Consider the following 14,559-nt stretch of genomic DNA (forward strand, 5'->3'; position numbering starts at 1 on the left):
ATAGGACTTGGAATATACTTTCTGACTTTTTAAAGTATGGTCACTGACCTTTAAAAATGCTTTCTAAGAAGATTGCCCTGTACCGTTATATCCTAAACCACTCCAGTATCTTCGAGCCCTTGATTAAGGTGATCTTATTAGCGCCATGTGATCTCCGTTCTAGCGCTTCCTCACAGTGTTTCTTGGAGCCTCATAAATAGAGCTATTAGCTAGTGAGATAGTCACCAGGCTTGTGGCATCTGCTTATTAGAATGTTTTTCAGTCTGTGTTTCATTTTCCCAACTGACGTATAGAGCTCTGAATAGTGGAAAAACATACTGATGATAGACTTTTCTATGGTGACTTGTGTAGTCATTCTACTTTCTCCAAGGAGTGAGTAAGATGGGGTCTATATGTTTGGAGAAAAGAAAATTGATCCAGTCTTTCCTTTTTACTTATCTTTCTTTCTTTTTTTTTTTTTAGAGCTCCAAGCCTTACATGAAATGGTCCAGCAGAAAGTTGTCACTTTGCTAAGTGACCCTGAAAATATCGTGAAACAAACCTTAATGGAAAATGGAATAACACGACTGTGTGTATTCTTTGGACGTCAGAAAGCCAATGATGTTTTACTGTCCCACATGATCACTTTCCTGAATGATAAGAATGATTGGCATCTGCGTGGAGCTTTTTTTGATAGTATAGTTGGTATGCTTTTTTGTTTTTAAATATATCCTTAAGGTTTTGATTTATCTTCTCAAACAGATACTTCTCTGCAGTCTGAAAGGTTACAGTCCTACCAAATTTCATTAATAATGAAATGAGTTCCTGGTGTTTCTGTCTTCATGCTACTTTTGGATGATGGAAGTATCTTAGCTGACCAAGGGACTGGTCAGTTTAATAAAGTTTAATAAAACTGATATACCCATATGAAGGGATACCCTATGGTCATCAAAAAGCATTTTTTAAAAGAATATTTAATGACCTGGGAAAGTATCATGCAATATTATTAAAGTGACTGAAGTAGGTTGTAAATTTACTTACAGTATGATCCCAGTTATGTAATACAGTAACAAATTACATATTTATTAAAAAGCCTGAATATACTAAGATGTGAATAGTGAGTCTCTCTGGGGCTGGAATTGCAGGTGATTTTAAAAAAATATTTTGTGTGTTGGTCAAATTTCCTGTAGTAACTATGCATCACTTTTATAATCAGAAAATAAAGTGTAATTATGATTGAAAATCAATCTAATTAGAAAAAAATGAAAGCTTATAGGCTTTGTTTTGTGTCAGCTGAAAATTTGTGAAAAATTAATCAGCTTTTTTCACCGTTTTTTCAAAATGTGGAAATTCTTAATTTTCAGATTTATCTAAAAAAGGGACATTACTCCTTACATTTAGATTCAAAATTAGGAAAAAAATGGATTTTATTTTGAGATAATGAGATTGTTTTGAGATAGATTATGCTTGACATAAGATTTAATATTTTTTCTCTTTAGAGTAATAACTGATTCCTTAGAGCTGATTGTACTGGCCTTTTCAACCTTAGATTTGGTTATTTATGAAGTATTACATGTTAAAGCCGTATTATTACAATTACCCACCAACTTATTTTATATCATTTTGTACATGATTATAAAAGTTATCTATTAACTCAAAAGGTTTAAAGACTGTTCTATACGTGGGAAGCTTCACTGGTATCCAAACTTTCTCATTTAGTAGCAGAAGGTGCTGTAGGGTTTAGATTTTGTTCCCAATAATCAGGGAAAATAACTGCTAAAAGGATTGATGTTGGATGTTTTTTCTAAAAAAAAAAAAACAACAAGGAAAGAAACTCATATGGCAGCAGTATTTCTATTTCTGCAAATATTATCATAATGTTTTGGATAAAAGGGTATTTTCTACTTTTAAAAAGCTTTGAAATTATTTGCTATTCTTGCTTTGTTACAGCTGGAGATGACACTGCCTCCTCTTTTCAGACATCAGTTTGTTTTTTATTTTTTCCTTAGTTTATAGATTCATCTCAGTCTTCCATCTCAGAGTCCATCTAACTCAGCTCCTAAATACAGTATGCTTTGCTTCTCCCAGCTTTCTGTTGGTCTTTCTTGCTCTCTTCTTTCAAATTATCTTATTTTTCTTTTCTTAGGAAAAGGTGGTTCTTGAAAATTCACCTATTGGTCATTTCATGTATATTTTGAAACATGGTCTTTATATTAGTTTTTTTGCAGTTTAAAATAATTTTCAGGAGTTCCTGTTATGGCACAGTGGAAACAAACCTGACTAGGAACCGGGAGGTTGCCAGTTGGATCCCTGGCCTTGCTCAGTGGGTTTAGGATCCAGCGTTGTTGTGAGCTGTGGTGTGGGTCGCAGACATCGCTTGGATCTGGCATTGTGGCTGTGGCATAGGCTGGCAGCTGCAGCTCCGATTAGACTCCTAGCCTGGGAACCTCCATATTGCCGCAGGTGCAGCCCTAAAATAGCAAGAAAAGAAAAGTTTCATTGATTTTTTTTTGTTATTTTTTTTATTGTATAAAAGTAATGCAGGAGTTCCCGTCGTGGCTCAGTGGTTAACGAATCTGACTAGGAACCATGAGGTTGAGGGTTTGATCCCTGGCCTCGCTCAGCGGGTTAAGAATCTGGCATTGCCGTCAGCTGTGGTATAGGTTGCAGACGCGGCTCGGATCCCGTGTTGTGGCTGTGTAGGCCGGCGGCTATAGTTCCGATTCGACCCCTAGCCCAGGAATCTCCGTATGCCACAGGAGTGGCCCTAGAAAATGCAGAAAGACAAAAAAAAAAAAGTAATACATACTTGCTGTGGGAAATTTGGAAAATCTAGAAACCAAGAAGAAAAATCCCCTGCAATCCTCCAGCCTGTGTACAGCCTCTGTTAATGTTTTTCTTCCTGTGGTCATCCTCTCTTTCCCTTTTCTGGTCCTTCATTTCATTCTTTCATATACGCTGTGAGGCTCTATGTGAACTGGCTAAGAACACACACCCTTGGCACCAGATTGCTGAGTTCAAGTTCTGGCTTTGTCACCTATGGTTGTGGTTCTAGGGGAAATCATTAAATCTTTTGTTTCTCACTTCCCTATCTATTAAATGGGAATAATAATAGTACCTAAGTCTCACTGGTTGTTGTGGAGATAAAATGAATTAACATATGTAATAGTGCTTGGCACATTGTATTGTTTTCTTGTTATTTTTTTAAACCTTTTTCTACTAACATATGTATGTTCTAAGCATTTGCTCATGTCATTAAAAATTCTTTGAAACCATAATTTAATAGAAATATTTTGTGATGTAGTTTTGCCAAAATTCATTTTAACTCTTCTTTTGAATATTCAAATTGTTTTAACTTTTGTCTATGATATACGCATAATCATTTATGTAAATATTTGCTTCTGATTATTTTCTCAGGCTAGAAGTCTGAAATTTTAATTACTGAGTTGAAGAATATGAATGTATTTTAAAAGCTTGACACATTTTATAAGCTTTTCAAAAAGATTATATAATTTTCTACTTTAATCTGCGTTTTTTGACAATACTGCACAGCCTTCCAGTGTGGAATAGGCTTCAGTTAATCTTTGCCTGTTGGTAGCTTAAAGTGCTGACTTGTTTTGAGGTACATTTATTTGTTTATCAGTGAAGTTGAAAAAATTTTTCATGTTGATTACTCATTCATATTTCTTATTCTGAAGTTTTTTTTTCTTTCTTTCTTTTGTGTGTGTGTGTGTGTGCGCGCGTGTGTTTTTCTAGGGCCGCACATGCAGCACACGGAGTTTCCCAGGCTAGGGGTCTAATCGGAGCTGTAGCTGCCAGCCTACGCCAGAGCCACAGCAACGCAGGATCCGAGCCTCGTCTGCGACCTACACCACAGCTTGCCACAATGTCTGATCCTTAACCCACTGAGCGAGGCCAGGGATCGAACCCGCAACCTCATGGTTCCTAGTCAGATTCGTTAACCACTGAGCCACGATGGGAACACCCTGAATTTTTTATTTATTATTTTGGCCCCCTTTTTTGATGATATTATGCTTATTTATTTTTTGAGCCTTTTATATATACCTTAAAGACAATAATTTTTTTTTTTTTTTTGGTCTTCTTACCTTTTCTTTAGCCGCTCCCACATCATATAGAGGTTCCCAGGCTAGGGGTCTAATCGGAGCTGTAGCCACCGGCCTGTGCCAGAGGCATAGCAACACGGGATCCTAGCCGTGTCTGCAGCCTACACCACACCTCTTGGCAACGCCGGACCCTTAACCCACTAAGTGAGGCTGGGGATTGAACCCAAAACCTCATGGTTCCTAGTTGGATTCGTTAACCAATGTGCCACAATGGGAACTCCAAGACAATAATTTTTTATCATTGCTATGGCAAACACTTCTCAATAACTTGATTATTATTTTTTATGTCTTTTAAAATAAATTTAGTGTTGTCAACTTATTTGATCTTTTCCTTTGTGATTTTTTTTTTTAACTTTCGTGCTTAAATCTTTTCCTATTCCAGAATTAAATTAATAATCTGGTGCATATGTTTTTTTGTTGTCGTTTTAATTTTTTTTTCCCACATAAAAATGTAAACTTTAATTTTTTGGGGGTCTGTGGTATGAGGTGAAATCTAAATTTTTCTGAGAAGTAAAACCTGTTTCCTCTTCACTATTTACTAAACATTTTATTTTCCATTGATTTGTGAAGCTTCTGTTATCATTTGTTGCATGTATATGCCTTTTAGAATAAGTTTTCTAGGTATCCTATTTCATTGACTTTTCACTTCTGTGCTCAGTATTATACTTTATTTTTATAGTTATGTAATTTATACTTCTTATATATTTATAAGTAACTTTTGTATCTAGTAGAATAAACTCCCCAGTCGTCAGTCTTTTTTTTCCAAAATAATTTGAGCTACTTTAGCTTATTATACATTTCAGTTTGCAAAGTTTCTAAATGTAATCCACTGGAATTTTTTAAATTTTTTATTTATTTTTTATTTTTTTGCTTTTTATGGCTGCACTCACAGCATATGGAGGTTCCCAGGCTAGGGGTCCAATCAGAGCTGCAGCTGCCAGCCTACAGTACAGCCACAGCAACATCAGATCCGAGTTGCATCTGTGACCTACACCACAGCTCATGGCAACGCCAGAATCTTAACCCACTGAGTAAGGCCAGGGATCGAACCTGCAACCTCATGGTTCCTAGTCAGGTTTGTTTCCATTGTGCCATGATGGAAACTCCACTGGAATTTTAGATAGCATTTTCCCTTTTAATAAAAAAAAATTGAAATTATTTCTCAATTACATGAGAAAAACACTTTTGCAAATTATTCAAAATTTATGAAGTAATGTAATGTATGAAAGGTAGCTATTGTTGCACTTTCCAGAGACGTCTGCTCTGGTTCGTGGTTTTGGTTTGATATTTTCAGGTGGATATTGGCTCTATCTCTAAATAGTATTTCATAATACTGTTTCTAGGATTATCAACTGATACTTTATCTCTTGACTTTTTTCTGTGGCAGATGAGGAGTTAACTCACTCACATATCCTCATCCCTCTTCCCCTCTCTGTTTTGAGGTGTAGATCGCTATGTTCATAGTGCTGCAGGTTTTAATTTTTTACAACTTTAAATAATTAGGTCTGTTTCTTGTTGGTCTACTTCTGATTTGGTCTGTGAGGAATTTAGTGGCCATTTTCTTTCTTTCTTTTTTTTTTTTTTTTTGGTCTTTTTGCCTTTTCTAGGGCCACACCTATGGCATAGGGAGGTTCCCAGGCTAGGGGTCTAATCGGAGCTGTAGCCACCAGCCTACACCAGAGCCATAGTAACGAGGGATCCGAGCCACGTCTGCAACCTACACCACGGCTCAGGGCAACACCGGATCCTTAACCCACTGAGCAAGGCCAGGGATCGAACCTGCAACCTCATGGTTCCTAGTCAGATTCGTTAACCACTGCGTTAGTGGCCATTTTCTACTTTTGTTGATGATTCAACTAATTGTTAATTGACAGTTCAACTAACAGTTGCATTTTCATAGTTTATAGTATTTACTTTCTGTTCTATAATTGTAATAGTCTTTTGTACTTTGTATAGACTGATTCTGAACATTAAAAACAATTTATACAATTATGAATGCATAAATTTTGTTGACTTTAGAGCCAAATAGGGCACTACATTTATAATTGCTTCACCACAATATTGTCATGACTCCTTTATCAAAGGTTGAGAATGTCAATGGGTTCTTTTTTCTGTCCTCTGCAAACTGCTAAATACATAGAGCATTTTAATTTATTTCACTTTTACACTCCAACTTTCGTGAACAGTCTGTTTGTCTGGAGTTTGAGATTTCTTTGTTTTCCTTTTAGAGAGAAAAGTAGTATATACCTTCTTTACTCTATATATAATATCTAGCTTCTTAACACCTTCATCTTTCACTTGTAATACATTCCATTTTTCTTCTTGATAATATTTTTGAAGTCTGTGTTCTTTTAGTTCTAATTTGGGCTGACTGATTTCTAGATTTTTACTAGCTATTCTCCTTTTTTTTTCCCTTTAAATTCCTGGGTTATGTCTACTATTTTGTATGTTCTACATTTTCATTATTTTGCTGGAATATGTCCTTAAGAAACTTTCTTAGAAATACCTGCATGGGAGGTAAGCCTGTATAGTTCTTGCATTTCTCAAAATGACTTATCTTTTGTTTTCTCATTTTATTGACAATTTGGGTATTAGGTTTCTTCCATAACTTTGAAGGTCTTGCCCTGTTATGTTCTCGCCTGCATTGTTCTTGAAGACCATTTGATGTCAGTCTCATTTTCCTTCCTTTTTAGGGGTTCTTTATTTTTCTTTCTGTAAGTTCATAGGATCTTTTTTTCCCCCTTGGTGTCATAGAATTTCTTAGTAATTTGGTTTGGCGTTGTTCTTTCTCATTTGTTGCATTGGGTAGGAAGTGCAGTGTCCTCCTCCAAGGTTGTCACTCAGTATATTTAGTTTCTAATTAAGTTTATTGTCTTACCTAATGGCATTTGTACTTTCAGATATAGGATAATCAGGTAATGTTGCTTCTCTTTTTCAGGTGTTGCTGCCTATGTTGGCTGGCAAAGCTCCTCAATTCTCAAACCCCTGCTGCAACAAGGTCTTAGTGATGCTGAGGAATTTGTTATTGTGAAAGCTCTTAATGCCCTCACCTGTATGTGCCAGTTAGCTCTGCTGCAAAAACCCCATGTCTATGAATTTGCCAGTGATATTGGTAAGTTTTTGTTTCTTTTAAAACTAGAATGGGAAAATTAGGGGCTAGTAAGAGAAATAACAACTGATAGGGCATTGCAAAGCTTCCAGGCAATCTGGAGTCAGATTTTCAGTTTATTGTCACCCATGTGCTTGCATAGGCCTTCATGGTTGTGTGTGTGTAAACGACATGCAGACACACACACATGTGGGCGCATTGGTCCTCCAGCCAGGTTAGAATATACACCTTGAATCTGTCACTAAGTCTTGGTGATCCTTGAAAAATGAAGATTTTGTTTTGCTCTTTGATTTTTAAACGCAGTATGATAAAGTTTTTACTGTTCTGAAGAGTCTCGTTCTGTTTTTGGACACTTGACCATTAGTCAGTTAGGTTGAAATTGGATGTGGGTGGATTGTCTGTGACTTCTTTCACTGTGTTGATTTCTAGTTAAGAATCCCTAGTATTGGCTCTAATACTGCTAGTAATTTTATTAACCAATGAAAGGAATTAATTTTTGGCCCTTTATAACACTCATCTGTGTCCATCAACTTAGCATTCAAATTAAGAGCCCTCAGGTAAATGTGACACATTGTAAAATTAAAAACATCAGAAGTTTTATACTTTTATATTCTTATAGTTTCTTAAAATTAAGCGATAGAAGACTAAGATTGCAAGTTACCTTTGTACTGAGATGACATGGAATCTTAGAAAATACCTTTTTATTTTTTTATCTTTTTGCTTTTTTAGGGCTACACCTGCGGCATATGTAGGTTCCCAGGCTAGGGGTCAAATCGGAGCTACAGCTTCCAGCCTACGCCACAGCCACAGGAACGCGTGTCCAAGTTGCATCTGTGATGTACACCACAGCTCATGGCAACCCTGGATCCTTAACCCACTGAGCACGCCAGGGATCGAATCAGCATCATCATGGATCCTAGTCAGGTTCTTAACCACTGAGCCATGAAGAGAACTCTGAAAATGGTCTTTTTAGATAAAATATTGCTGCTAAATGCTTTGCCAAGAAAAATTAATAGGAAGCCAGAATTAGTTAAACCAAACTCTAATTTGGTTTGAATTTTTTGCTGTTTATGTTAAAAAATTACAGATTTAAAAAGTTTTGAGTAATCGTAATTTAACAACATAATCATGATAAAAATCTCAGCTATATTGCAATGCTTTTTAGTGTTTGTATAAGCTACAGAGTGCTGAACCTCAAGGGAGTCATCTTTATTTTTTTCCCAATGTTTTAAAGAGCTGATGTTTTGGGAAACAAAAATTATTAATATTAAAATAAAAGATACTAGGTTTTTTTTGAATTTCTAGTCCTGTGTAGTGTAAGGCAGATAATAGTCCTTTTCATGATAAAATTAAGAAGGAGAAGATGTATCATTTTAACATGGCATATTTTGCTACCTGGAATATTTTCCTGCTCATTCTCATTTTCTGAATTCTCATAACAGGGCTTTCTTTTTTCTCCTGTGAAAGTGGTGTTACCTCCCAAGGATTGAGTTTTTCTTGCTTTTGACTTTGATCTTCTTTGTACTAATTCATATCCTCTGTATATAAATACCTACCTGTATAATTTCACATAATATATTCCTTCTTTTGCCTAATTATTTGGAAATGATTTTTGAGATTTAGTATAGCATATAATTAGCATTTTACTTATCTGCAAAATGGATGTCTTTTTTTTTTTTGTCTCTTGTCCTTTTAGGGCCATACCCTCAGCATATAGAGGTTCCCAGGCTAGCGATCTAATCAAAGCTGTAGCCACTGGCCTATGCCAGAGCTACGCAATGCCAGATCCGAGCCAGCTCATGGCAACACTGGATCCTTAACCCACTGAGCGAGGCCAGGGATCGAACCCGTAACCTCATGGTTCCTAGTCAGATTTGTTTTTGCTGCGCCATGATGGGAACTTTAATATCTATCAATTTTTAAGCAAAAATTGCCATAAAAGGTAGTGCTTTACCCCTCCTGTCAAATTTTGCAGAGATTTTTCTGGATCCTGCTGATTCTAGTCATTGAACGTAGGATGAACATAGGAGATACTCAAGTATCTTGAGTTTAGCATCAAATAAATTTAGGTATAAAATAAACCCAGTGTGGTACAACTTTCTGATGTGGAACTCCCTTAGAACTGGAACTCAATTTAGTACAACAAAGCCATAGTGATGAAAATCTAGGAAACAATAATTTGTTTGCATTTTGAACTATTTAAAAGAAAAAAAAATAGCAACTTGGAAACAGCTACTTAAATGATAAACTGTACATATCCTTCTGTGGATCTGTCTTTAAACTCTGCATGGTTAGTCTATTGTCATGATTCTTTTTTCTTTTTGTCTTCTTAGGCCCGCACCTACGGCATGTGGAGGTTCCCAGGCTAAGGTTTGAATCGGAACTGTAGCTGCTGGCCCACGCCACAGCCACAGCAGCACTGGATCTGAGTCGTGTATGTGATGTGCACCACAGCGCCGGATGCTTAACCCACTGAGCGAGGCCTCATGGATGGTAGTCTGGCTCATTAACCACTGAGCCACGATGGGTACTCCATATTGTCATGATTCTTAAAGGGAGTTGTGATGATGGTTATCATGATTAAAAACTGCACTGTTTCTACGCAGATATTACGACAACTCTCCTTCACCTTGGCCTGTCCCCAGAATGGAAATGTGTTGGATGTTTTCTAGGAAATCCTGTAGATTCTGGTTTCTTGTTTCTTTTGAGTGTTTGGGATTCTTTGTGTTTTTTTTTTTTTTTTCTTTCCCCCAGTTGCATCTGTGACATATGGAAGTTCCCGACTAGGGGTCGAATTGGAGCTGCAGCTTTGGTCTACACTGCAACCACAGCAACACGAGGTCCAAGCTGCATCTGTGACCATCTCTGCAACTTGTGACAATCCTTAACTCACTGACCAAGGCCAGGGATCGAACCTGCATCCTCTGAGATAGGGTCAGGTCTTTAACCTACTGAGCCACAGCAGGAACTCATGTTTGGGGTTCTTTGTATCAGCTACTTACTGATACAGTAATGCTGTACAACAGTCAACCACAAAATCCCAGTAAATGCTTTAATAAAGTTCTCATCATGTATCTGTGAGCTGTGAGCTGCTTAGGCTCTGCATCTCCCAGATTGTGGTGACTGTGACTTAACTGTCTCATTCTGGAGCCAGATTGGAGGGAGAGCCACCCAGGTTCTGTTCTGGGTGATGGCAGGAACTTAGCTATGCTGCACATTTTCCAGCCTCCATTTGTGTTACATCTGCTGATACTCCGTTGACTAGAGCAAGTACTGTGACTGAGACAAGAGCGAGGGAAGGAAATGTACCCTTTGTACACAATGAGCACCAGGCAAGAGTGTGATTGTGTAACACAGATTACACAAAGAATTGGGACCAGGAGTTGTGCAGCAGGGTTGGTAATGTCTCTGCAGCACCAGGACGCAGGTTTGATCCTGGCTGGTACAGTGGGTTAAAGGATCCTGCATTGCTGCAGCTGTGATGTAGGTTGCAACTGTGGCTCAGATCTGATCCTTGGCCTGGGAACTCCATGTACCAGGGGGCAGCAAAAAAGAAAAGGTAAAGAAATAAAAGAATTGGGACCAACAATTTAGACTCATCCAGTACCTAACTCCTGCTAGATCATCTTTAGTTATTTTTTGAAGGTTTTGCATTGTTTTTCCAGCTCTCATTTTCCATGTTGTCAAGGGAAGACTACCAGCCCTTCCTTGCTGGCTGTCTCAGGGGCCGTAGGGTATTTATGAAACAATTAAAATCGTCTCCGTGTGTAATTAGAAAAATTGGAAATGGGAGAACTTTGGAGACAGGTGAACATTGGACAGTGAACATTTTTTTTCTCCTCCCCTTATTTATGAGAGTAATATTATAATGTAACAGAATTTTTTTTTTGGAGCATTTCTTAATTTTTTTCCTTTTTACAGCTGCACCTATGGCATGTGGAAGTTCCCAGGCCAGGGGTCAAATCAGAGCTGCAGCTGCAGCCTTTGCCACAGCCACCAGTCTGAGCTCCATCTGTGACCTACACTGCAGCTTCCTTGTGGCAATGCTGAATCTTTAACCCACTGAGTGAAGCCAGGGAACAAATCTGCATCCTCTCGGATACTATGTTGGGTCCTTAATCTGCTGAGTTACCATGGGAACTCCTCATTTCTTAATTTTTAAATTTATTTTTTGAGGTTTAACATTAGTTTATAACGGTAAATAAGTTTCATGTATGCAGCATTGTATTTCTGCTCACCACCAAAATTTTAGTTTTTATCCATCGTCCTTCAGCTAATCCCCTTTAGCCATTTTGTCTTCCTCCCTGCCCTTCCCTATCTGGTAACTACTACTCTGTCCTTTGTATCTTTGTGTTTGTTTTGGTTTGGTTTGGCTTGTTCATTTATTTATTTATTTTTTGTATTCCACATATGAATGAAATCATTGTGGTATTTTCTTTCTGTCTGACATATTTTAACTTAGCATGATACTCTTAAGGCCCATCCATATTGTTGCAGATGGCAAGATTTCATTGTTTTTTTTTTTTAATGGCTGAGTAATATTCCGTTGCACATTTATACCCTGCATCATCTTTATCCATTCATCCATTGATGGGCCTTTGTCTTGACTATTGAAATAATGCTGTGATGGACATAGGGGTGCCTATATCTTTTTTGAATTAGTGTTTCTTACTCTTTGGCTACATACCCAGAAATGAAATAGCTGGATCTTATGGTAGTTCTAAATGTTTTGAGGAATCTTCACACCTTCTTCCATACCGGCAGCACCAGTTTACATTCCTACTAGCAGTGTATGAGGTTCCCTTTTCTCCATATCCTTGCCAGCACTTGCTAGTTTTTGTCTTTCTCTCTTTTTTTTTTTTTTGGCATTTTTGCCTTTTCAAGGGCTGCTTCCCACGGCATATGGAGGTTCCCAGGCCAGAGGTCGAATTGGAGCTGTAGCCACCGGCCTGCGCCAGAGCCACAGCGACGCGGGATCCGAGCCGCGTCTGCAACCTACACCACAGCTCATGGCAACGCCAGATCCTTAACCCACTGAGCGAGGCCAGGGATTGAACCCGCAACCTCATGGTTCCTAGTCGGATTTGTTAACCACTGCGCCATGACGGGAACTCCTTGTCTTTCTCTTATAGCTAGTCTAATGGCTATGAAGTGATAGCTCATAGTTTTGAGATGGTGTACATCTCCTGTTTATGTCGTCTTTGGAAAAATGTCTGTTCAACTTCCCTGCCCATTTTTAATTCAGATTGTTTTTTGTTGTTGAATTCTATGAGTTCTTTATATATATATATTGGACATTAACTCTTTATTGGATGTGTGATTTGCAGATATCTTCCCCATTCAGTAAGTTGTCTGTTTTCTTGATGGTTTCTTTGCTGTGAAGAAGCTTTTCAGTTTGATGTAGTCCCATTTGTTTATTTATGCTTTTGTTTCTCTTGACTGAGGAGATCTAGAAAGATTTTGCTAAGACTTCAGTCAGAGAGCATACTGCTTAGTTTTCTGCTGGTAGTTGTATGCTTTTAGGTCTTACATTCAAGTCTTTAATCCATTTTGAATTGATTTTTGTGTATGGTGTGAGACAGTGGTCCAGTTTCATTTTTTTTGCATGTAGTTGTCCAGTTTTCCCAACACCATTGATAGAAGAGAGTGTTCTTTCTCCATTGTGTGTTCTATGCTGTTTTGTTGTCCGCATGTATGGGCTTATTTCTGTCTGTAAGATCTATCCATTAATATAAGTAGGGTGTTAAAGTCCCTACCGTTACTGTATTGCTGTTACTCTCTCCCTTTAGGCCTGTTAGCAATTGTTTTGTATATTTTGGTGCTCCTGTGTTAGGTGTAGTACTCACTGTTAGTCTCCTTGAAGACTTGTCTCATTTTATCATTGTATACTGTCCATTGTTGTCACTCTCTTTTTTTTTAAACCTTTTTTTGGCTTGAAGTCTGTTCTATCTGACAAAAGTATGACCACATCCACTCTCCTGAGGCCATGATTTGCAGTATCTTCCATCCCTTCACTCTGAGACTGTGTTTGCCTTTAGAGAGGAGGTGCATCTTGTGGACGCAGCATAGAGTTGTGCTGTGCTTTTTAATGCATCCATCCACTCTGTTTTTGATTGGTGAAGTTGATCAGTTTAAGTTTAGGGTGATTGTTGATAAATAAGGGCTTCATGTTGCCGTTTAATCTTTTGTTTTCTGGTTGCTTTACATCTCCATTGTTTCTTTCCCCTTGTGTTTCTGTTCGCTGTGTGGCTTGGTGGTTTTCTATGATACTTTTCTCAGTTTCCTCATTTTTTTTCTGGTTCCTGTTTCTGCTCTAGATTTATGTTTTGTGGTTCCCATGAGGTTTGTATAACACATCTCGTAGGTAAAATAGTCCTTTTTCTGTTGGTGGCGTTTTCATTTACTTCTATGGATTCCATCCTTTTCCCCTTCCCTCTTTGTGTTTTTTCTTATCTCACATGATCCCTTTTTATAATGTGTTTGTTACCAAATTGAAGTAGCTATAATTATTTTTTCTGTTTTCCCACCTTCCTTCCCCCCTTTAACCTTTATGCTGTAATAAAGTGCTTTAAAGCCTATTCTGATAAAAAGTTGCAGTTTTGTTACTCTACTTATCACCTTATTCAAAGTTTTGTGTACTTTGGCCTTTTTGTTTCTTATAGAAGGCAGGGCTGGTATTGCTGAATTCTCTCAGCTTTTGTTTGGTGAGGTCTTCATTTCTTCTTCACATTTGGATGGTAACTTTGCTGGCCAGGGTATTCTTGGGTGACAGTTTTGTTTTTGTTTTGTTTTTGTCTGTGCTTACAGTATGTGGAAGTTCCCAGGCCGGGAATGGAACCCATGCCATGGCAATGACCTGAGCCACAACGACGACAACACTGGATCCTTAATTGCTGAACCACAAGGGAACGTCACTGGGTGACAGTTTTTATCTTTCAGTATGTTGAGAATGTCATTCCATTCCCTCTTGGCCTGTAGGGTTTCTCTTGAGAAACTGCTAGTAGCCTGAGGGAGGGCTAGGGTTTCCTTTGTAGTTTTCTGTCTTTTTATCCTTGATTGACATTAAAATTCTTTGTCATTGATTTTTGACAAATTTAATATAGTCTGTATTAGAGAAGTTTTTTGTTTTTCTTTGCATTTGAGGTTATTAAATATTCTCTTAGTTTCATGGACTTGTATATACAGTTCCTTCTTCAGGCTTGGGAAGTTTTCTGCTATTATTTCTTTAAATAAACTCTCGGTTCCTTTCTCCTTCTGTTCTCCTGGGATACCCATTACCTCATGTTACCCTTCCTAAAGGAGTCTAATAGAATTGCCTCATTTTTTTTGAAGTGTCTTATTTCTTTT

The 14,559-nt window shown here is 37.7% G+C and overlaps 1 protein-coding gene across 2 annotated transcripts in view; it reads left to right on the top strand.

Annotated features, from left to right (window-relative positions):
• Positions 1 to 14,559, top strand: part of PIK3R4 (phosphoinositide-3-kinase regulatory subunit 4) — an 84,568-nt gene that overhangs the window by 20,488 nt on the left and 49,521 nt on the right. For both annotated transcript variants that reach the window (XM_021071332.1, XM_021071333.1), the window contains exons 6-7: positions 463 to 684; positions 7,042 to 7,215. In XM_021071332.1, coding sequence (XP_020926991.1) covers positions 463 to 684; positions 7,042 to 7,215 — 396 coding nt within the window. The remainder of the gene's footprint in view (positions 1 to 462; positions 685 to 7,041; positions 7,216 to 14,559) is intronic.

Source organism: Sus scrofa, chromosome 13 (assembly GCF_000003025.6).
Source record: "Sus scrofa isolate TJ Tabasco breed Duroc chromosome 13, Sscrofa11.1, whole genome shotgun sequence".
In the NCBI taxonomy this organism is placed as follows: Eukaryota; Metazoa; Chordata; class Mammalia; order Artiodactyla; family Suidae; genus Sus; species Sus scrofa.